Genomic DNA, 21,838 nt, shown 5'->3' with positions numbered 1-21,838 from the left:
AGCTTATAGCAGCTGTCTTCCAGCCCAGTGCCCTTGTCATGACACCACTCTGCCTCAAGGTAGCCTGCCAATGCCTCTAGCAACCTGGCACCAAGACACCATTGGTCAATGCGGATGCTTCAAAATGTACAGCCTCCAACTAGCAAACCCCTCACCTTCTTCTTCATCTTCCATCCTCTTTCTTGTGTTTTCTCTCCTCTCGCCCCTCTCCTCTCCTTCTGTCTCTCTTCTCCCAAGAAAGAAAAAGAGATAAAGCTTTCATCTGGTGGGAAGTTCTATAGCCTTGGCAAAAACCTAGTTCTTGCAGCTAAATTAAGGCTTGAGAGTTACGTAAATTCTAGCAACTCTCCACCCCCACCCCACTTTATTTGTTCGTAGGTGATGTGAGCTGATTGCAGTGTGGACCTTGTCCTTATTTTTTGCCCTCCCAAGGCCACCAGCTCCTCCTAGCTGCTGCCTGGCACTCTGTGAATGAGGAGTCAGGAGGTATTCTCTCTGCTATCTCCATAAAGAATCTGATACAACCTCTCAGAACTTTAGGGATTTCATTATGTCTTCCCTCGTGTACTTGAGCTTCGATTCTTAGAGTTTCTCGGATAGCCTTGCAGGAATCCTCAGCCACACCCCACCCCAAATGGTTACCATCTGCCACTCCCTGACGCCTTTCAGGCATGGCCACACTGCCCCACCCTCGTATCCCCGCTCCTCAGACAACCCACTCTCCTCTGACCCTCCAGGTTGTTGCCCAGCTCTCCTGGGGGCCTGAAGTTTGCCTTCTTGTGGTTCGCCCTCTATGGCCCTAAGCCATGCCATCTGAAGCCATACAACTCTAGTTTGTCTAGCAACGCCTGAAGCATTTGAAACAGCTCTGAGAGACAGCTGCTTTTCATCCCAGCTGCTTAGCCCCGGCCCTGCAAGTCTTCTTTGTAGGCTGCATTGCCTGGGCCTGTGTCCCATCCGCCCCCTCTGGGGTGGCTTCTGTTTTGTCTCCCAAAAGGAAGCACAGCATTCCACCTGTGTCTGGCTACAGAAGAGGGAGCCAACGGTGGACTCTTCCTTTAGTAGCACTCAGGCAGCCAGCACGGGCATCAGCTCTACTGGTTGTATTGGCTTCAGGTCATACCCAGGCTTGCCCTGATCTCAAGAGGAGCAAAGCCCCGAAGGCTTCCCTCAGGGAAGGCTGCTGAGCCAGGTCTCCCAGCTTTTCCTCCCACCCTGGTGGTTAGTGCAGGAGGTCTGTGCCTTTAATGTGAACCATGATTTCCACTTGGCCTTGTGTTGCAAGATCTTTTTATATCTGGAGTCTAGATTCTTTTCAGGAGCTGCCTCTCCTGGCTTTCTGTCTCCTTCAGGTTGATGAGCAAAGTAAACTTTCCATGTCAGGGCTGGCGACCTGCTTCTGCTGAAGGACCCAATTCAAGAAGAGCAAAAGTGTTTGCAAGTTGCATATTTCATTCTTAATGAAAACAGCTTTATTGTCTCTCCTGGAAACACACATTTACACATTTATTCTTAAAACTGTGGTTGCCTACTCCTAAAACAGAAGAATGATTATGAGAAAATGTAGCACTATTAGCCAATGAATTCTTAATAATGGTTGGTCATATCTGAGAAGTAAATACAGTAGGGTCAGCGTTCTGATTTTCCAGTCTTTACATATGTCTAGGATGCTCTCGTTTACAAAGTGCATTCCGTTATTTTTTTTTTATCATTCCATTCTTAGACCAGCCAGAGAAATAAAAGCAGGAACAAGCAAACACACTGCTAAACACACAGGTGCCACAGTGGCTCCAGCCATCCTCCACACCTTATAGGTAGGGAGTGAGTCACCAGGTGAAGTGATTGACCCAAGGTCCCGACCATACAGTGAGTCAGACTAGATCTGGTAGTACAAAATCTGTTTTATTCAGTGCAGGATTTCCTGTGTGCCCATTGTGTGCCAGACACTGTGCCAAACATTAGGGAATCTGAGATGTGGGCCTCCCTCTTTGAGCTGGATAGCCTGAACCCCACAGGCTACACCCACCTAGATTTTGCAATTCTAAAAGGACTCCTACTTCTCTCCCAACCCTTCTATTATGTATAAGCTTGAAATTAAATCAGATCTTGCTGCGAAGCTGGAAAGCCCATGGGCTGCCTAAACCATGCATAAAAATGTCAGTCAAGACAGGAGTAAGGACACAGCCTGGAACTGTCCCTTGAGGATTCTTCTGGCACCCTGAAAGGAGCCTTCGGGTGCTAGAGATGGAACATATTACTTTCTAAAGAAAGACACAAACTTTTAATAAAAGTGGACTCTGGTAGCCCGTTGGGAACCGCACACTCCACTCCCTTTGATGTTTGTCTTGCATTTCCACTATACACAAGGAGGCTCTTGCCTCGGCCCTGACTGCCTCCACATCAGCTCCATGTCGTCAGTCATGGCCCCGACTCCTACGGGACCATCATTAACCCTGTGAAGGCTCCAATGAGACGGACATTACGGTGGAAGAGTATTTGTCCAGCTTCAGAACCCTGTGCTCTCAGGAACTATCCTCGTCTGTTTGGGCTGTTTTCATAGCCCAGCGCCACTCTAGTTATCAGGAAAGCAGACCTCTTCCAGGTCTAAGGGCCCCTTGTTTTGGACCTTGTCAGGTGCTTCATTTATCCTAAAGCTACTCTACAGACCTCAAAGAAGGGTTTCATCCTTTTGCCGGTTTGCCAGATATTTCAGGCACTCTGAGTCAGTAGCAAAATGCATGCATCAGCTTCCTCTCATCTGGCTTTTCATACCAGCACTGGCCCCTGCCCTGCTTCTCTGAAGCCACCAGAGTCAGAATTCAGATGGGCTGGGTGCTGGGCAGGGGTGATCCTCTGCTCCTGGTAGAAGTGGGGGTTAAGCAAGGCAGATCCCAGGCCTGCCCACGGAGGGAGGGTGTCAGTTCATCTGCCCTCCCAGATTGCAAGTCGCAGCCAGTGCCTGGAAGGATACATGTGTCCTGGGGCTGAGAAATGCTTTTCTCTCCTGAGCCCTGCCAGACACTCTCAGCCATGCACATTTTCAGAAGTACTGAGAACTGAATTTGATTGGATTCAGGCCATGATGGGCTAGGGCAGAGGAGCCAGGTGGCTCCCGAGCTGGTCTCTGCTGCCACCATCAGGACACACAGAGCCCACCACCCTCGCCAGAAGCCTCCACGCCTGGCGCTGAATTGGTCGGCGCTCACCATTGTCAGTGCCTGAGTTTTCATGAGCATGTCAGTTTTGTGGCTCTGGCAGGGTCCTTTGCCTATTTGTCACATGCGATGTCCGTTTTTGAGAATGTCTTCACCCATCCTCTCTGCAAGAAGATGGGGCCATTTGGAGGGTGAGATTCGAAAAAAAGACTAGCTGCAGATGTTTGTCATCACCAACTCAAGTTCACCCTGGCCAAAGTGGAGTAGCCCCTCTCTCTGATGCTAGACACTTGAGGGCACCCTCTGCACCTGGGCTCCAGAGCAGTCTGGCCTCCTTCCAGACACTGGAGCATTAGTGCAGCATTCAAAGAGATCACATAACACTGTGCCGACGGTTGCTCAGTGAATAGTAGACCTGGATGTATATGTGTGCCTTTTCACTCACAGGCCCCAAATTAGTTTATAATTGTTATATAAGAAAACCCAGGTGAGAATGACTCTTGCCAATGAAAAGAGTAGAAGAGATTGGGATCAGAAGGCATTATGGCTGGGAAACGTGTCTCCTTGGAGCTTACGGATCAAACAGGGATGGCAGAGCCTCAAGGCAAAGCAGGGATGACCAGGGGATGTCCTCCAGCTGTTCCAGTGTTAGGCCCACACTCTGACAGCTCTTCCCTGTGCGTCCCAGCCAGCACCTCCAGCCAGCTCTCAGTCCTCACTTCATGGCTTCTCCACAAGAGGGCCATGGGCTTCTACAGGCACATTCCCGCCTGCCAGGCTGGTGGGTCAGACACTAAGCCCCCCAACCTGGCCTCCCTCCATACCCTGAGGCCTCCCTGTGACCTCCTCCCTCAGCATCCAAAGGAGGGAAATGGCTGTGCACAGCCCAGGTGCACCCCTCCCACTGGCACCCGTGGGCAAATCCTTTCCCTCACTGGTCTCAGGTTTCTCATCTACAAAGCAAAGGGGCCAAACTGAAATGTATCATCACTCCCTGTCCTCACATTTAAGCCTGCATGGATCATTAGAGAGGAAGCCTGGTGTGCTTGTAAGACTTGGCTTGTGGAATCGAACATACCTGCACACAACCCCAGCTCTTAACATTGGTTGGCTGTAGGACTTACACAAATGACTTAATCATGATCCAGTGTCTTCCTGTCTGCAAAATGGGACTCCTGTCTACTATGTTAGTTCCTTCGAGATGCAGGCACCAAGATGGGATTAGGCATATAAGAGAATTACTGGAGGAAACACCTGTAAATGAATCTGGACAGGCCATCCCACCTCTCTGACCTCAGAAGCCTTCCCTGCTCACAAACCACTCAATTCACACCTGGTTAATCAACAAAATCCAGACATAATTCTTCCTCCTGGGCCCTGGGAGTCTCAGGGATGAACAGACAGGATCACATGTCACTGTGCTCAGTGAAGCTGCGTGGAGCCCACCTCAGGCCATCTGTGCAGGTGGGCTTTTGCGTCAGTCTAAGGCAGGAATCAGCTGGTTAAGAGCATAGACTGGCCAGGTGCGGTGGCTCACACCTGTAATCCCAGCACTTTGGAAGGCTGAGGCAGGCGGATTACCTGAGGTCAGGAGTTCAAGACCAGGCTGACCAACATGGCAAAACCCTGTCTCTACTGAAAATACAAAAATTAGCCAGACATGGTGGCAGGCACCTATAATCCCAGCTTCTTGGGAGGCTGAGGCAGGAGAATCACTTGATCCCAGGAGACAGAGGTTGCAGTGAGCCGAAGATTGTACCACTGCACTCCAGCCTGGGCAACAGAGCTAGACTCCATCTTAAAAAACAAAACAAAACAAAACAAAACAAAACATAGACTTTGGAGTTCAGATGTCTGGGTTTGCTCCTGGGCCTATCACTTTATCTCTCTGAGCTTCAGTTTTCCTATCTGTAAAATGGGGACCCTAATAGTACTGACTTTATGGGGCTAAATGGAGGATTAAATTAATAAATATTTCTAATGTGCTTGGAACCATAAGTCCTGTATAACTATTAGCACAGGGTTTTTTTTGATGATGATGATGATAGTGCCAGAAAAGCTATTTTATCAGCATTCAAGACTTCTGCCCCGTGAATTTGCTCCATGAACTTCTGCTGTCAGGGTCTTCTGAGGAATTAAGGCTCACTTTGTACAGTTCGCCGTGCCCTGCCCCTTTTCCCACCATACACTTCCTCCAGCTGGGAACTCTCCTCATCAGTTTGGTGGTGCCACCCAGGCACCATCCTTGCTGCCTCCCTCTCCTCTCTGACTTGCACTCTCTCCACAGCTGTCCTGCTGACGGTGTGCTGCATGAAGAGGAAGAAGAAGACCGCCAACCCAGAGAACAACCTGAGCTACTGGAACAACGCCATCACCATGGACTACTTCAACAGGCATGCTGTGGAGCTGCCCAGGGAGATCCAGTCCCTTGAAACCTCTGAGGTAATGAGCTTGAAAGTGCTGGCCCCACTGCAGGGAAACCAGGCCCAAAGAGAGCCGTGGCATCTGCTCATTTCTGAGTGCCTTGCTCCTTAATGTATGGCCCATGGACCAGCAGTATCAGTAACACCCAAGAGGTTGTGGGCCCTACCCCGGCCCTACTGAGCCAGGATCAGTGTTTTAGCAAGAATCCCCAGGTGCTTTCTGCACATTAAATTTTGGAAGCACTGTTCCTGGGACTTTTGGTTTCTGGGAACAAGTGAACAAATACTCAGTGAGGACCTGTTTTGTGCCAAGCACCCCCAGGGGACTATGAAGATGAGAGCTTGCTCCCAAAGGGGCTCAGGTTCTGAGATGTGGCTGGGGGACAAACCCCAGCATCACCCAAAAACAAAGCCAATTAGGGGAAACAAGACGAGTTATAGACAAAGAGCTGTGGGAGCCCAAGTAGGAAAGCCTTCCCAGTGGAGATGCTAGGAAGGATCAATGGATTTCAACAGGCATTCCAGCAGGGGAGGTAGCCTGAGGAAAGGTGGGGATACGTGCTGGATCTGAAGGGAGAGAAGAATACACTGTGTCAGGGTATTTGCCCAAGACACCTGGCTGGTCAGTGAGAGAGCCGAGTTTTGAACCCAGGACTTGAACTGCAGAATCCATGCTCTTTCCATCCTCACACAGAGGGTAGAGTAGAGGCCAGAGTATAACAGGAAAGAAGGATAAAGGACCAATTAGACACAGCCTTGATGGGGTATTATGGTATTGGGACTCTAGTTTGGGGCAACAGAGAGTCACTGAAAGTTTTGATCTTTGGGTGACCCAGTTTTAGAAGGATTATGCCGATGGCCTGGTGAAAGCACCCTATATGTGATCAGTGAATGGATAAGGAAAGAAAAAAATGGCTTGGTGGATGAGTAAATGGATGGAATGACACAAAAAGACAGGCTAAAAATAGGTAGCTCAACTAGGATGCAATTGAGATGGCCAGGAGAAAGATAACAGACATCTGAGTAAGGCAATGAGAGCTGAGAAGAGTTCTTGTGGAGGTACAACCCCACCCCTCCTTCCCGTGTGGGTCCATTCCCCAGAGCAGCCAGGGTGAGCTTTTGTAAACATAACTGTGGTCACATCGCTCACATGCTTAAAACCTTCCCATTTCTCTCAAGTTAAAGTTCAAAGTCTTGTATAGGACCCCATCTCGGTCCTGCCACCACTTCTCTTCTCTTTGTTTTTGTTTGTTTGTTTGTTTTTTGTTTTTTTGTTTTGCTTTTGTTTTTGAGATGAAGTCTCAACTCTGTTGCCCAGGCTGGAGTGCAGTGGTGTGATCTCAGCTCACTGCAACCTCCGCCTCCCAGGTTCAAGTGATTCTCCTGCCTCAGCCTCCCAAGTAGCTGGGACTACAAGCACATGCAACCACACCTGGCTAAGTTTTGTATTTTTAGTAGAGACAAGGTTTCACCATGTTGGTCAGGCTGGTCTCAAACTCCTCACCTCAAGTGATCTGCTGCCTCAGCCTTCCAACATGCTGGGATTACAGGTGTGAGCCACTGCACCCAGTCACTTCTCTTCTGTTTCTACTTAGTCCTATGACTTAAATACCATCTCTGCACTATAGAGTCCAAATTTCTACCTGTAACCTTGATGTCTCCCCCGGCCCCAGACTCACGTACCCATTTACCTGCTGCACATGTCTAATAGGCACCTCAAACTCAACATACCCAAGATTGAACCCTTGATTTCCCCCTCCCAACCCCAAAACCCAAACCTCACCTGCAGCTCCTCATTACGTAAATGGTACTGCCAGCTGCCTTTCCTTCCTGCACACCGCACTTCTAATCTGTCAGAAAATTCCATTGGTTCTCCCTAAGCACCAGGACTTCTCATTGCCTGCACCTCTGCCCCTGGTCCAAGCCGTTCTCCTCCCTCACATCATGAGTGCTGCAGTGGCCTCTAAATTAGGATCCCCACTACCATCTTGCCTTCTGCAGTCTGCCCTCCACACAAGAGCCAGATGATCTTTTCAAGGCAGGATCCCGTGTCCGCCACAGCGTCCACTTTCAAGTGGCTCTTCTCCACATTTTGAATAAAATCCAGACTCCTGTTCCCATGCCCTTCACAGGTTGGCCCCTGCCCACCACCTGAAGCCCTACCACACTTCCCATTGATCACACACCAGCTTCAGTGGCCTCTTTGCTCTTCCTCCTGCACAGGAAGCTTGCCCCCACCTTAGAGCTTTGCTGTTGCACCCTATCTGAAATGCTTTTCTCCTGGATACCTTGAACCCTGAATTCCTTCAGGTCTCTGTTCAAATGCCACCTCCTCTGGGAGGCCCTCCCTCCCTGACCACTCTATATTAATTAAATCCCCAGCCTCATTCTGTTCCCTCTTCCTTACTTTATTTGCCTTCAGAGCACTTCTCAGTTGACATTGCATCATTCTCTCCCTGTTGATTGGTTTGTGGTCTTGCTGTCCTGCTGCCTGAGGCAGGAGCATTGTTTGTTGTGCTCACTGCTCTATTCCCAGCATCTAGAGCACTGCCTGGCACACAGTAAGTTCTCAGTAAATGTTTATCAAGCTAATGAACTATAAATGTTGTTCACCACAATTTACCCATCACCCAGTCAGAGCCTAACACACAGTAAATGCCCAAGAGAAATTTTTAGCCAGAGGACAAACAAGGGGCCAGCTTCATTGCAGCATTGGCCTTTAGTGTGGCCTGTGTACATTTTGCATGGAAAAGGTGTTCCTGAGATCTGTTACAGGAAGGGGAAAAAAATGTGTAACTTGACAAAGGGGCTGGACCTACTTTAGGTATGGGCTGTGAACCCCTGAACTTTAAATTTCTCATATTCTCTTTGCAAATTGGTAAATGAAAACCAAAGCCAAAGGACAATACTCGTGAACGCACTATAGAAAAGGCCCTTGCTTTTCGAACATCCCAGTTAGTCATTTGGCACAGAGCACGAGGGCTGCCGTCCAATACAAGCCAGAGGCTCTGGCAGAAAGGGCTGCCCAGCCAGTCATGGTCTCCAGACCAGGAGGGCGCCACAGGACCTGCAGCACAAAGCTCAGCTTGGCTTCAGAGTGGATTGGATTTTGCTGTTTCCCTCCCAGCAAGCAGTTCCTCTTATTCTACTTTATTTAGAGTAATATTACAACTTGTTCCGGTTCTCTGGGCTTACACTATTTGAGGGCAAATGCAGGCAGCCTAGGGCCAGGATGAAGCCAGCCAAGTACACACACACTGCCAACCACCTCTAGAGCAATCATAAGGTCCCAGTTCATGTTCCACCATGTTCCGTGTCCTCGGGACATGTACTCACCACCTGCCCTTTAGCTGCTACCTTTGGAGACTGCCACATGCTTTGCCTAAGCAAGTTCCTCAGTTGTCCTGCTCCCACTTCTCTGTTGATGCAAGCAGCAAAACTCAGATCCAGGGCTGTACAGACAAAATTGTGATGCCCAAAAGGTGCTTGGAAACTTCCATTCTTTTTTATTTTCCCTCCTCTTCCTTCTCCTTCTCCCTGTTTTCTCTTCTTCCTTCTTTTCTCCCTCCTTCTCTCTTTCTCTCTTTTTTCTTCTCCTTTGGTTGTTTCCTGAATAACTCTCTCTTTTTTATGCAGCAAAGCATACCCACATGGTTTTGCCTTTGGTGAATACTTGCTTTGTGAAAGCTATAAAATGACAAGCCAAAGCTCAGTCTCCACAGTTGAACCCAAAAGCATGGTGGAGGAAAAGGATTTTTGTCTCGTCTTTGAGGTGCTCCACTATTTTCCTTAAATAGCTGGCCGCCTATCCACCCTTAGATAGGTGTTGAACTAGTTCCAGACACTGAAGGAAATTATTGTCTTCTGAAAAGACATTTTATCAACAATGGCATTTCTTCCTTTCTTACCTTATGATTCATAGAGCAGTAAGTACTCCTCAGAAAGTATCTGTTACATATGTTTTGTTTAAAAATAAACTTCAGAGATTTAATTGTGGCTACTTAAAATGAAGATATTTCTAAGCAAATCTGGCATGAGCCAGTATACCTAGGCCTGTAGTTGAGTGTTTGCCTGGAAATGGCTTGAAGGTTCTGAGACATTAGCTGTTTTAAATTGGAACAAGCTATGACTTTCTTTTTTCTCTCTCTCAATTAGTACCAGGGCCCAAATCCAAGTACAGCCATTCAGTAGCCCATAAATGTTAGCTCTCCTTGGTAAGTGAAACCAAAACCCTGCCAAAGCCATACAGATTACCTTCTGGGCAGTGGATTGCCTATTTCTAGGCTTTTCTGCTCCTGCAACTGAACATACAGACTGAAATTTTCATCCATCACTTATTATGCAGTCACACAGAAGTGCAGATTCATTCAGCTCAGCATCGTTAGTGCTATAAGAAATGGGGCAATAATTCTGACCAGGCTCTGGAAGGACTCAGAGGGGGAAGGAACTGGCCCTTGAAGCCTCTCGAGAGGTCTGTTAGATCCTGACAGGTGGGTAGCAGGAAAAAGGTGAGTGAATCTAGGTGCACTCAGGAAGGAAAAATGGAGGAGTTTCCCAGAAGTCTGTGAGAAAGAGGCAGGAAGTAGTCTGGGGTCCAAGTGGACCAAGTTTTGCCAATAGTGCAGTGAACCATGCACTGTATGTGTGTCATGCATGGCAAGCCCCCTCAGACTTTGACAAGGAAAGCAGTACCATCTCTAGCAGCCTGGGATTGGGGTGATTCCAGAAGCAGGAAACATTTTTTGAAAGCTGCTATAAAAATCTGAAGGAGCAGCACAAAAATTAAAATATACACATATACATACACACACACACACGCGCACACACACACACACGCAAATTAATTAAAAGAATGGCACAGAGGGCTCTGCACCTCAGCATTAGCAGTAGGAATGATGAAAATGTGCACCAAGCCATCAATGCTGAAATAAATGTTCCCATGTGTACATTTCTTTAAGAACGGCCACCTCTTAAGCCTTCTCCAGCTCACTCCATCTCCTCCCTCTCTCTTCCCAGGACCAGCTCTCAGAGCCCCGCTCCCCAGCCAATGGCGACTATAGAGACACTGGGATGGTTCTTGTTAACCCCTTCTGTCAAGAAACACTGTTTGTGGGAAACGATCAAGTATCTGAGATCTAACTACAGCAGGCATCGCTTTGCCATTCCTATTTTTCGTCTCTAAATTATAAATATACAAATATATATATTATAAATATAACCTTTGTGTAACCCTGACTTAATGAGAAACATTTTGAGCTTTTTTTCCTATGAATTGTCAACATCTTTTTTACAAGTGTGGTTTAAAAAAAAAAAAACTTTACAGAATGATCTGTGGCTTTATAAAATAAAGGTATTTCTAAGCAAAGCAGTTGCATCGATTGCTTCTCTTAATAACCATTCTTGAGCACCTGGGGATCCCAGGAACCCTGGTCAAGTGAGGTGAGAGACTGACCTCCTGTAGAAGCTGAATGTTACAGTGGTCAAGCGCATGATTCTTTGAGTGATTCTTAAAGCTCTGGTTCCTCTTGATGTGGTATGACCCCATTTCCTCCCTTCTCATATGCACACCTGTAAAGGGAACTGGGCCACCTGTGGGGAAGACGGCAGACTCATGCACAGAGCAGGAAAAGGGAACATCTCATCACCTCTGAGGATGAGTGCCCTGGAGCCTTATGACGGCACCATTGGATGTCATGTTTAATTCCATCCAAGTTGTGGACGGCAGGCAGGAGCTTGGAGCCCTCAGGAATCCATGGAGGACATCAAGGCATCCCAAGGCCGTGTCCCCCTAACGTTACTTCCGCTGCTAACAACAGGACTGCCTTTCCCTGGTGGGAAAATGCTCCCTTTATGGCCATTCCTGTATCCCCTCCAACACCCACATCTGCATTAAACACCCGTGCCTTTCTCTTGGAGAGGATTGATCCCGGCCCTGGAGCTTTAAAATGCTTGCCCTTCTTCAAGGATCAAATGTTTATTGGGGTTCAGCTTTGTTTTCTCAAAACGCCATGGTATTGTGCCCCTGAGGAATACGTTTATCTAAGAAGCTTTGAGGTAGTCGAGCGATAATTTTTGAAACCTTCCTCCTGCAATCTTTAAAAAAAACAAATATCCAAGCAAATCGTTTGGGAGAAGACATTATTATACTCCTACTTGGCACTGCAAACCTGCTCGCAGCACCAGCCGGGGGACTTGCCATCCAGCTCTCGGCTTCCGCTGCTCCCCTTGTTCCCAGCTGGCTGGCTGCCTCCCCGTGCTGTGTCCAGCACGGCCAACAGGGTCAGACCCTCAGAGATGCCCAAGGGGCTTCCAGAGGTGGCTGCTTCTCTCTTTTTTCCTGATTGTGGCTGAGAGAGATGATTACTGCTTTGACACTTCCTTTCTCTAAAAGAAAAATAGTTTGATAGTATATTTTGAATATAGATGCTCTTATAGTCGGATTGGGAATTGAACTTGAATGTTGGGTCATATGTTTGTGTTGTTGCTGTGGTCTATCATGACTTTTTTCTTTCTGCGTTTTCCTTAAAAAAAGAAAAAAGAAAAAAAGATGGCCTTCGAAAGTGTGTTCTCAATGTTGTATGAACCTACTTCACATGAGTTCGGTTGTCGTCTCTCTTCAAAGACTCTTCAGCCCACAAAGAAGCAACTAAATGTTTCTGTAAGTTAATTTTCTAGCGTGTTGTTGTCTTACCTTTTTAACCTTACCATAATATTTCTGTTAACTGTTACATTTAATATACCAATGTGTGTGAGTATACAGAGAAAAATCTGTTTGTAAAGTAAAATTTATATATAATATATGTAATCAAAGATACATATGTTATATATACATATGTGGATGTATGATTTATTTTTCCTTACCCACAGATTTCAGCTACCATGTATATATAAATAAACTTATTTTATTAGCCAGAGGATTCCGTTGCTAATACATTTTGCATTCTTTTCAAGATAAGCTCTAAGCCTTCCTTGAGCAGTACCAACACCACTTTATATCCATCCGTATTTTTCAATCTGATTTAACAGTAAGGTGAGTTTTATGTATGTGACGAGCTTATAGGATTAGCAATTTATCATTTGATAAAATCTTTTTGAACATGTTTGCAGTTTCTCCAAAGTAGACTCATCTTTCATCAGGTCTTTGGAGGCAGGGTGTCAAAGTACATCCCCCCCTCACTCTCCCCGCCTCCAGGGCTGAGTGGATTTACATATAAATATCTTTGGTCCAGAGAAGTCTGAAGCTAACCTGGCCATTGAGTGTCACCATTCTGTAGAGAATAACAATACCTAAACATGACACATTTGTGCAAAACTTAATCAGTAGCTTGAACTTTTCATTCAGCCTTGGACAATACATCTTGGAATTCACAATAATGCAGATCCTCAGAACCAAGTCAGTGTCACCTGTATAGGAGGCTGTTACTGTAACACAGGCTCGCTTGCCCCTTCTGGGTGCATCAGGGGTGGTGTTCACAGCATTAATGCTATGTCTGAATAAACAAGGACACTACTGTCCTTTACTTAATCTGATTGGTTCTTCATCTGTTCCTCAAATAGCCAACACTGATATTTATAAAATACCTTCCAGGCCATCTCAGACAGACAAAGTGGAAGACAATAAAGAAAGGAAGGGTTGGAGTGTCCTGGTCAGCAGGAAGGAAGTGCACACAGAGTCTTCTAGTAGGCGACCAGGTTTTTTACCTTTACCTGTGTGATCTTGGGTAGGTACCCTGCTCTCTGGGTGGTGGGCAACAAGGAGGCTCCTAAGTAAGTCACTGGCCCAGAGGTTGGAAGAGGGTGTCTGCTCCCAGCTCTGCTACTTTCTGGACACGGGACCTTGGGCAAGTCATTGCAGTTCTCAGGGTCCTCCTCATGTAAGAGGATAGTGGCCAACTGTAGAACATATGATATGGTACTTTTGGAACTGTGAGGTTCACAGCCCATATGGCAGTACCTGTCAACCCTGGACCTCCTTCCTCCTGAGGCTGAGTTGAGAATTCCATGAAATAAACTGTACGATTCATCCACACACCAGGCTGGATCAGGTATTCACTAGAGGTTGGCTCCCTTCTCCTTCTCTCACCTGAGGTACATTCCTACATTACAGCATTTGGAAAAATATCCAGCTCTGGGGTTTGGTGACCTGGTTTCTCCAGGGTAAAACTTATGTACAGCGGTTTTTAGGTCCATGTTGTCATCCTGGAACTGGAGGAACCTTTCTGACCCTAGAGAATGGATTGAGGTGTGACCCTTGATGGTTTAGTGGATGCCAAGGTCAGTAATTAAAACCCAGGGGTGTCATCATATCCTAACTTGGGGCACCCTTGGAGACCTTACCAGAAAACACCGTCTTTGTTGTTTTTCTCAGTTTTCCAACAGATGGAGAAGCAGAGGTGTAGGGAATGGCTGGAACATAATGTGTGGGACCTGAATTTGCCCAAGGTCCTTATCTGGTGCATCAGAGAGTTGGAGGCTCAGGCCAATGTTCAAACAGTGAGGTCCAGAGGGAGGAAGCATCCTGGCCAACAGCAAGCAGCTGATGAACAGCAGAGCATTAGAGGACAGAGATGAGGAGGAAAGGAGAGAGGCGAGGCAAGGACCTGAAGCTGCTGTCAGGACTGAGAGAGGAAACCGTAGGCAAGTCTTTTCTCTTGGGTCCCTGGAGCTGCCTCCTGACACTTTTCATCCTCCATTGCCTGTGTGGACATATGTTCACATTCACATGTGCCAGTACACATAGGGATGTAGAAAGCCCCAAAATAGCTAGATTGAGTCCTAGCTTGCAATTTGAGGTCTGGGGCAAGTGATCACTACACTTGTGATCTGAGGTCCTTGAGCCTCAGTTTACTCATCTGTAAAATGGGGTTGCCTGATGCCTGCCTTGCCCACTCTTAGGTAGTAAAATGTACAAACCCAAATGGTCTACCCCCACAGCCTGCACTGATCCAGCCTCCCCCACCACCAGCAGAATAATCTGGGAGGTTGGGCACATGACCCTGCATCAAAGAATGCATGAGTGCCTCTCTGCACACAGCCCTGGGCAGTGCCCTCTTCTCTTTCAGCTCAGTGAATGATGGAAACTCATGGAAGACAGCAGACAAAGCAGCCCCGGGGATAGGGGAGATTCCAGAGAGGCCCGTGACCAGGCCACAGGGATGCTGGGGCTGTAAACCAAAAGCCACTGGACTCTGTAAACCCACTGGGCACCACAGAGGCAGAAGGGGTGATGAGCGAGAGGCGAGTAGTAGTGGACTTGCCCCCCAGTGCCAGCTCCAGCATGCCCCTCCAGAGGCGCAGGGCATCCTTCAGGGGGCCACGGTCATCATCCTCCCTGGATAGCCCCCCAGCCTCCAGGACCAATGCCATGAGTGGCCTTGTCCGAGCACCTGGGGTCTATGTAGGAACAGCACCCAGTGGGTGCATAGGTGGCCTGGGTGCCCGTGTGACCCGCCGGGCCCTCGGCATCAGCAGTGTCTTCCTTCAGGGCCTGCGGAGCTCAGGCCTGGCCACAGTGCCGGCTCCAGGTTTGGAGAGGGACCATGGTGCTGTTGAGGACCTAGGGGGCTGCCTGGTGGAATATATGGCCAAAGTGCATGCCCTTGAACAAGTCAGTCAGGAGCTGGAAACACAACTGCGGATGCACCTGGAGAGCAAGGCCACGCGCTCGGGAAATTGGGGTGCCCTACGGGCTTCCTGGGCCAGCAGCTGCCAGCAGGTAAGTGTCCAGGCTGTGCCAAGGGCTTTGCAGAGGGCTGGGAGGGCTGCTGAGGGCAGGAGTAAGGTTGTGAGTAGGCTGAGGCCAGAGAAACTGACCATAATGCCCTACACTTTCACACTTAAAATGTTCATGATAACAACAATGCTCCTTTTTACCAAGGTTTACCAGGAGCCCACGCTAGCCCCCATACGTGCACTATCCACTGTCTTCTTTACAATTCAAAGACATGCTATGCAGCGGATCATTCACTGATTGCACTTTTCAGATGAGAAACTGAGGCATGTAATTTTCCCAAGACTTCAAAGCTAGTAGAGGGATGAAGATGAGATTTGAATCTGAATTTTTGTGCCTTCAAAGTTGCATTTGCTCCATTACCCTGAGCTGCCTCAGTCACCTTTACTGTTGAGAAGGGATTTTTACAGTTATTATCCAGTCAAATACCATTGGATGGATGTGGTATTAAGAACAATGAATAAATGGAGGTGTGTTCCTGTATCCACCTATAACCACGCTGTTCAATAGAAATGTGAGGTACATTGGTAATCAACAAGTTTCTATTACCCACAGTAAAACAAGTAAAAAGAAGCAGGTGAAGTTAATAGTATAGCTTACTTAACTCTATATGTCCAGAATGTTATTTCAACATGTAATCAATACAAAATATATGAATGAGATAATTTACATTCAAGTAGAACTTTCTGCATGATGGAAATATTAATATCTTATATCTACACTGTCCAATCTGGCAGCCACTAGCCAGATATAGCTATCAAGCACTTGAAATGTGGTTAATGAGACTGAGGAATTGCGTTTTTGTTTTATCTAATTTTCATTAATTTAAATGTAAACAGCCACGGGTAGCTAATGGCCATCTTATTGGACAGGGAAGGATGCAGAGGTTTCATCTTTCTCCCTTGCTTGGTCAGCCCTGCGTTTCCCACTCTCCAGGGTGATTTCTGCAGAGTCTGGAGCTCATCCATCATGTCTGGCCTGCAGCCTGTAGTTCTAATGCTGGGACTCCAGCCAGCATTGCACCTCTCAGCTGGTCTCTCTGTGGATGGTTGGCTTCTCTCCTCCTCTTTCTCTCCAGATACTGGTCTTGGGATCACTCTGAGCAAAATCAGTCTCTAACCCACCAGGGACTGCCAACTCAGACCCTTGGCCCCCTGGAGTCCAGTATGCAGCCTCCCAAGAGGAAGTCACAAAATTTTATTTGTGTGTAGCTGGGGGATGCTAAGCAGGTGCACACAGGGACTCCCCATTTGCCTCTACTGCCTCCCATTTCGTCCCAGGATGCTTCTCCTGCACTGCTCTCAGTGCCCACTGACAGCACAGAGTGCATGATGAGCAGCACCATCCTCTCAGGCTCTCCCCCTGGTGCTGCTGTTCTGCTTGCATCCATCCAGGCTGCGAGGGAGAGTCATCTTAGAATAGTCCAGGGCCTTAATGCCTGTCAAATCTAAGAGGCAGCCATTCCTCCAGGATTCTTCACAACTGTCCAAATATTGTGCCATAACAACCACCAGAACATCCCTAGATACTCCAATATGTCAGCATCTGCTGGACAATCGCTTGCACTCAGATGCCACACAGACTTGTCAGGAGAAATCAGGTGTCCCAATGGCTAGGTTAAAAAGTAGGGCCACAAAACTTAGTATATACTCAATAGATACCGACTTGCTCTGGCTCCAGATAGCTACAAGAGCCCTTGCAACGTACTGACTTCTCTGGGCCTCAGTTTCATTATCTACAAAATGGGTATAATAATGCTTAGTTATTCCTGCAAATCCACAGACAAATAAGATGACTGGCTCCTGCCTACAGGTAGAGTACAGACTAGGAAGCTCTAAAATCCTGTGAGAGCGCCGCAGCCACACACGAAGACACGCGACCTCTGTAGCTGAGGGCCAGGGTCCCACATGGGCTCACTTTCCTCTTCAGTGATTGTAAATGAGGTCCTGGGTATGAATAAAGTTCTCTTTTTCTTCTTTTTAAAAAAAATCATGGCCTTGAAGATAGAATTAGACCAATGGATAAAATGGAGTTATTACTTCTTTTTTTTTCTTTTTTTTTCTCTTTCTTTTTTTGAGATGGAGTCTCGTTCTGTCACCCAGGCTGGAGTGCTGTGGTGTGATCTTGACTCACTGTAACCTCCACCTCCCGGGTTCAAGCGATTCTCCTGCCTCAGCCTCCTGAGTAGCTGGGATTACAGGCGCATGCCACCATGCCCAGCTAATTTTTGTGTACGTTTAATGGAGATGGGGTTGCACCATGTTGACCAAGCTGGTTTCGAACTCCTGACCTCAGGTGATCCACCCGCCTCTGCCTCCCAGAGTGCTGGGATTACAGGAGTGAGTCACTGTGCCCGACCTGGAGTTACTATTTCTATATTGCACAGCCCAGCCTTTCAACCATATTAAGCTCTATTCCATTAAGAAGAACAAAAGAAAACTCCATAATTGAGAAATACTAGTTATTTTTTCAGTCAATCTGGCCTCGAAGAACTGCAGGAGGCCCCCACTAGGCCCCCACCCCTTTCCAGGCCTAGAGGAAAGGCCACCTCCCAGCCCAGTCGTTTCACAAAGTGCTGCCTTCATCTCACCTGGGGTCAGAGGCAGCCACTCTGCGGTCCTGGGCTCCAGAAATCCAGAGCTCTCTCCCTCTGCCCTCACTTAGGCCTTTCTGGCTGGGGCTTCATACCCACCTTTCCAGACTCTGGGCTCTGGTGTTCCGTGCTCCTCACAGCACCCCTTATCCCTCCCGTTTCTCCACCTGCAGCCGCCTCTTCCCCACCTTGTCCGTAGAACTCCTCCTCGTCCAGAAGCCCAGTTCCATGCTCAGGTGCCCTCATGCAGGGCCTGAGGCCTCAAAGCAAGCTCTCAGCAACTGAGCCCCGAGTTGGCACCTAGAGGGAAATTCAACCTCCTTAGCCTGGGCCCCAAACAGAGAATCCAAGAGAGGCCTCAGTCACTCAAGAGCAGGGTGGGGATGTCCATTTCGGTGGCACTTTCTTGGATCAGGCTGGAGCAAGCAGTGGGGAAAGTTCAGAGCAACAATTTCCATAAATGTTTGGGAAACAACATTTACCCCTGCTTTTCAGAGGTGGATGAAAGAGTTGGAAAGGAGATGGGCTCTCCTCCCCGCCGCCACCACCCCAACTGACACAGAAAGCTCCTGGGGCCATTCTGGGGAGTGGGGGCCCCTGTCCCCTGGAATCTCCCCACAGCCTGTCTTATCCCCACCAAGAGGAGACAAAGACAGGTTTTCAGAAAAACCAGGAAGAGAAGCCGGGGGAGGGAAACCATTGCTGTCACTGTGCAGAGAGCCACATCATGGAAAGCAACACAAAACTAGGGCTCGTACCATGGCAGAAGCAGGAAGGCCGTCCCGGGGAGGGGAATCTTCTCCATCCTTATCACTATGTAAGTTTGCGGCCAGGGTTGGCTCCACGGGTGCACCACCAGTGAAGTCTCATCGGGCCCTGCACTGGAGTGCAGCGACGCCATCAGAGATCACTGCAACCTCAAGCTCCTGGCCTCAAGAGATCCTCCTGCCTGGGCCTTCCAAAGGGCTGGGATTATAGGTATGAGGCACCGTGCCCAGCCAATAGTTTTATCTTTGAATTTGTGTTTTGAAAGTGAAGTCTGGTGGGACAATGGAGCATGGACCAGGGGCTCTTGAATGGTCCTACCTCCCTCTGTCTCCCTACAACGTGTTTTTGGCCCACCCCTCTGCCCCTGGGATGCCCTTCTGATACCTGCTCCACGCCCCTGGGTGGCAGCAACTGGAGGGAGAGGACAAGCCTCTTGCCTGCCCCCGACCCAGGTATCTACAGGTGGCACTGAAGTCGTAATATCCTTGGGGGTTATCACCCCATCCCTACCAGCAGGACATGGCACATCGGCCCAGTGGCCAGTAAGAAAGGTGCCGCAGCCATTGGTGGGGTGCCCACATGCCCAGAATCATGGCGCGAGGCCTCCGGATGCCTATAAAGGTCTGTATAAGCATCCCCATGCCCCAGGGAGTGGAAAATTAAATAGCAGATAAAAATTACCATAACAAGTTGAAACATGACAGAAGAAAGGAAAAAGCATTATATTTGAGTAACTTAAATCGCATTTTGTTCCTGCTCTTTGAACAGGGGGCCCCACATTTTGCACTGGGATCCACAAATGATACAGCTGGTCTTGGTTAGCGTTCATGCACATGAAGTTCCATTTCAATTCCAAACCTCTCTCTTCCCACTCCTTGCCTGGGTTAGAACCTCCAAGCCTCTTCTGCTAAGTGGTGAAAACAGACAGAAAAACCGGTGGCAACTACAGAGGCTGAGGAAGACCTGGCCATTTCCCTCTCCAGCCTTGCTCTGTGCTCCTGACTCTTCTTACCAAGTGAAGGATGCTGACAATAGGCTCTGGTGGCAACATCAGGCCCTTTCATCCTCAGATAGGGCAAACACAAGCTTGGGATGAGGCAGCCTTGTGCGTCGGAGCTGCAGATGAAAGGAGAGTGGGGACAGAGGAGCAGCCCTCAGAGACCGGGTGTCAAAACAAAAGGAACAGCTGAGTCCAGGGGGAGAATGGAGCTGCCTGAGGAAGAAAGGGGAGCGCAGAGGTTCTAAGTTAAGGAGCCAGGACATTAGTCTAGGTCTCTATGGGAGAAAACTGCAGCTTACACCTCCAAAGGATAAGGCTGTCAGCTGGAGGAAATGGGAAATCAAAATTGTTGAAAGGCAACAGGATTAGAGTTTAAAATGGACCTGATTTGACTCTTTTTCCTGCTGTTCACAGCCCCTCTTTCTGTCCCTTGCATAGAGAGAGCCCACACTCAGGGAATCTGCCTATTTGAAGAACATGCTGGAAACTCAGGCAATCCAGATCTGGGCCAGGTTTCTCTCCCACAGAACTTGTGGTCCTAGAAGGCTTTCTTTTTAGAAAAAGAAACAAGAACTAATCCTTCTCCACTGAGTATAAAGAAAGGCAACAGGGTTTGTCGTTCATGATTCACAACCTGGTATCCCTGAAAGTAGGCGATGGGGGCAGAATCATAATCTGCAAAGGCCTGAACACATTTCGCGAAGACAAAGTCACTCAGCCTGTTTCTTAATAAATGCAATTTGTTTGGTCAGAGCGGGCTAGTGGGGCATTTTCTCTGTCAGTGGGACATTTTCTCTGTCACACTACAGTATGGTTAGAAATGTAGCTACCAGAGAAAAGTCCATTAGAGAGATTCATTCCTCTTAGGAAGAGTGAGGTAGATGATCGGAAGAAGTATTTTGATGGGACACGGGGAGAAGGAGGCATGAGTCTGCTTCTCAAGGGTCTTGTTCATATAACACAGGTGGCCACTAAGCTGCTTTGTTGTTTTGTTTTGTTTTGTTTTTTTGAGATGGAGTCTCACTCTGTTGCCCAGGTTGTGGCACAATCTCGGCTCACTGCAACCTCCGCCTCCCGGGTTCAAGCAATTCTCCTGCCTCAGCCTCCCAAGTAACTGGGATTACAGGTGCCCACCACCATACCCAGCTAATTTTTTTGTATTTTTAGTAGAGACAGGGTTTCACCATGTTGGCCAGGCTGGTCTCGAACTCCTGACCTCGTGATCCACTCGCCTTGCCCTGCCAAAGTATTGGGATTACAGGCATGAGCCACCGCGCCCGGCCAGTCACTAAGCTGCTTTCTAAGAAAGGTGGTTTCTGGTTTCCGGGAGGCTATTTTCTAAGTCGAATGTGTCTGGAAAGCAAGAGAACTGCTGAAGAAAACGGAGGGAGACTAGGGCTTGGCACTCAGGGCCTCTTTCCATGCCCCTCTCATACACCACACTCGGCCACTCTTAAATCTCTTAAGATCTCTTAAAATGTGAGTTCCGTGTTGAGAAATGGAAGACAGGGGGTGGGGTCAGTTTTCCATGGAAACTAGGGAAAACTAGATGTGATACACAGACTGGGGATTTTGAAGCCAGACAGCCCCTAGCCTTACCACTTGCCACTTACCAACTGCATGACCTTGAGCAAGGTCTTCATTGATCTCTACATCTCAGTTTCTCATCTGAATAATGAGAATGATTAGAGACTTCCTCTGACATGACAAAATCTCTCTAAGAAGGAAACACTAGGCCTTCCACAGAAATTAAGAATGAGAAAAAGATGTCCGCTGTCTCTACTGTTCTGTAACATTGGTCAGAGGCAGCAGTCAATGTGATTAGACAAGAGAAAGTACTTGATATAAGAATTGGAAAGAAAGAGGGAAAATTTTGATCTTTCTGGAAATCCCAGAAGGAACCATGTAAAAACTATACAACAAACAATAAGATGATTTAGTGAAGTAGCACGTTATAAAACAACATCAAAAAGCAATGCTGAGGCCGGGCTTGGGGGCAAATGCCTATAATCCAAGAACATTGTGAGGCCAAGGCAGGAGGATCACTTGAGCCTGGGAGGTTGAGGCTGCAGTGAGCCATGATTCTACCACTGCACTCCAGCCTGGGTGACAGAGCAAGACCCTGTCTCTAAAAGAAAAATAAATAAATAAATGCTGCTGGGTATGATG

At 47.9% G+C, this 21,838-nt stretch overlaps 2 protein-coding genes across 3 annotated transcripts in view; both read left to right on the top strand.

Annotated features, from left to right (window-relative positions):
- Positions 1-12,495, top strand: part of TMEM108 (transmembrane protein 108) — a 255,273-nt gene extending 242,778 nt beyond the window's left edge. For both annotated transcript variants that reach the window (XM_011970229.1, XM_011970230.1), the window contains 2 exons: positions 5,443-5,597; positions 10,595-12,495. In XM_011970229.1, the coding sequence (XP_011825619.1) occupies positions 5,443-5,597; positions 10,595-10,717 (278 nt within the window). In that variant the 3' untranslated portion in view covers positions 10,718-12,495. The remainder of the gene's footprint in view (positions 1-5,442; positions 5,598-10,594) is intronic.
- A 2,177-nt stretch (positions 12,496-14,672) lies between these two features.
- BFSP2 (beaded filament structural protein 2, phakinin) overlaps positions 14,673-21,838 on the top strand; it is a 68,553-nt gene continuing 61,387 nt past the window's right edge. The window contains exon 1 of the mRNA XM_011970228.1: positions 14,673-15,293. Within this exon, the coding sequence (XP_011825618.1) occupies positions 14,805-15,293 (489 nt within the window). The 5' untranslated portion in view covers positions 14,673-14,804. The remainder of the gene's footprint in view (positions 15,294-21,838) is intronic.

The sequence above is a fragment of the Mandrillus leucophaeus genome, unplaced genomic scaffold (assembly GCF_000951045.1).
Source record: "Mandrillus leucophaeus isolate KB7577 unplaced genomic scaffold, Mleu.le_1.0 Scaffold935, whole genome shotgun sequence".
NCBI lineage: Eukaryota > Metazoa > Chordata > Mammalia > Primates > Cercopithecidae > Mandrillus > Mandrillus leucophaeus.
Note: the sequence above shows the minus strand (reverse complement) of the source record. Positions and strands in the feature narration are given on the sequence as shown.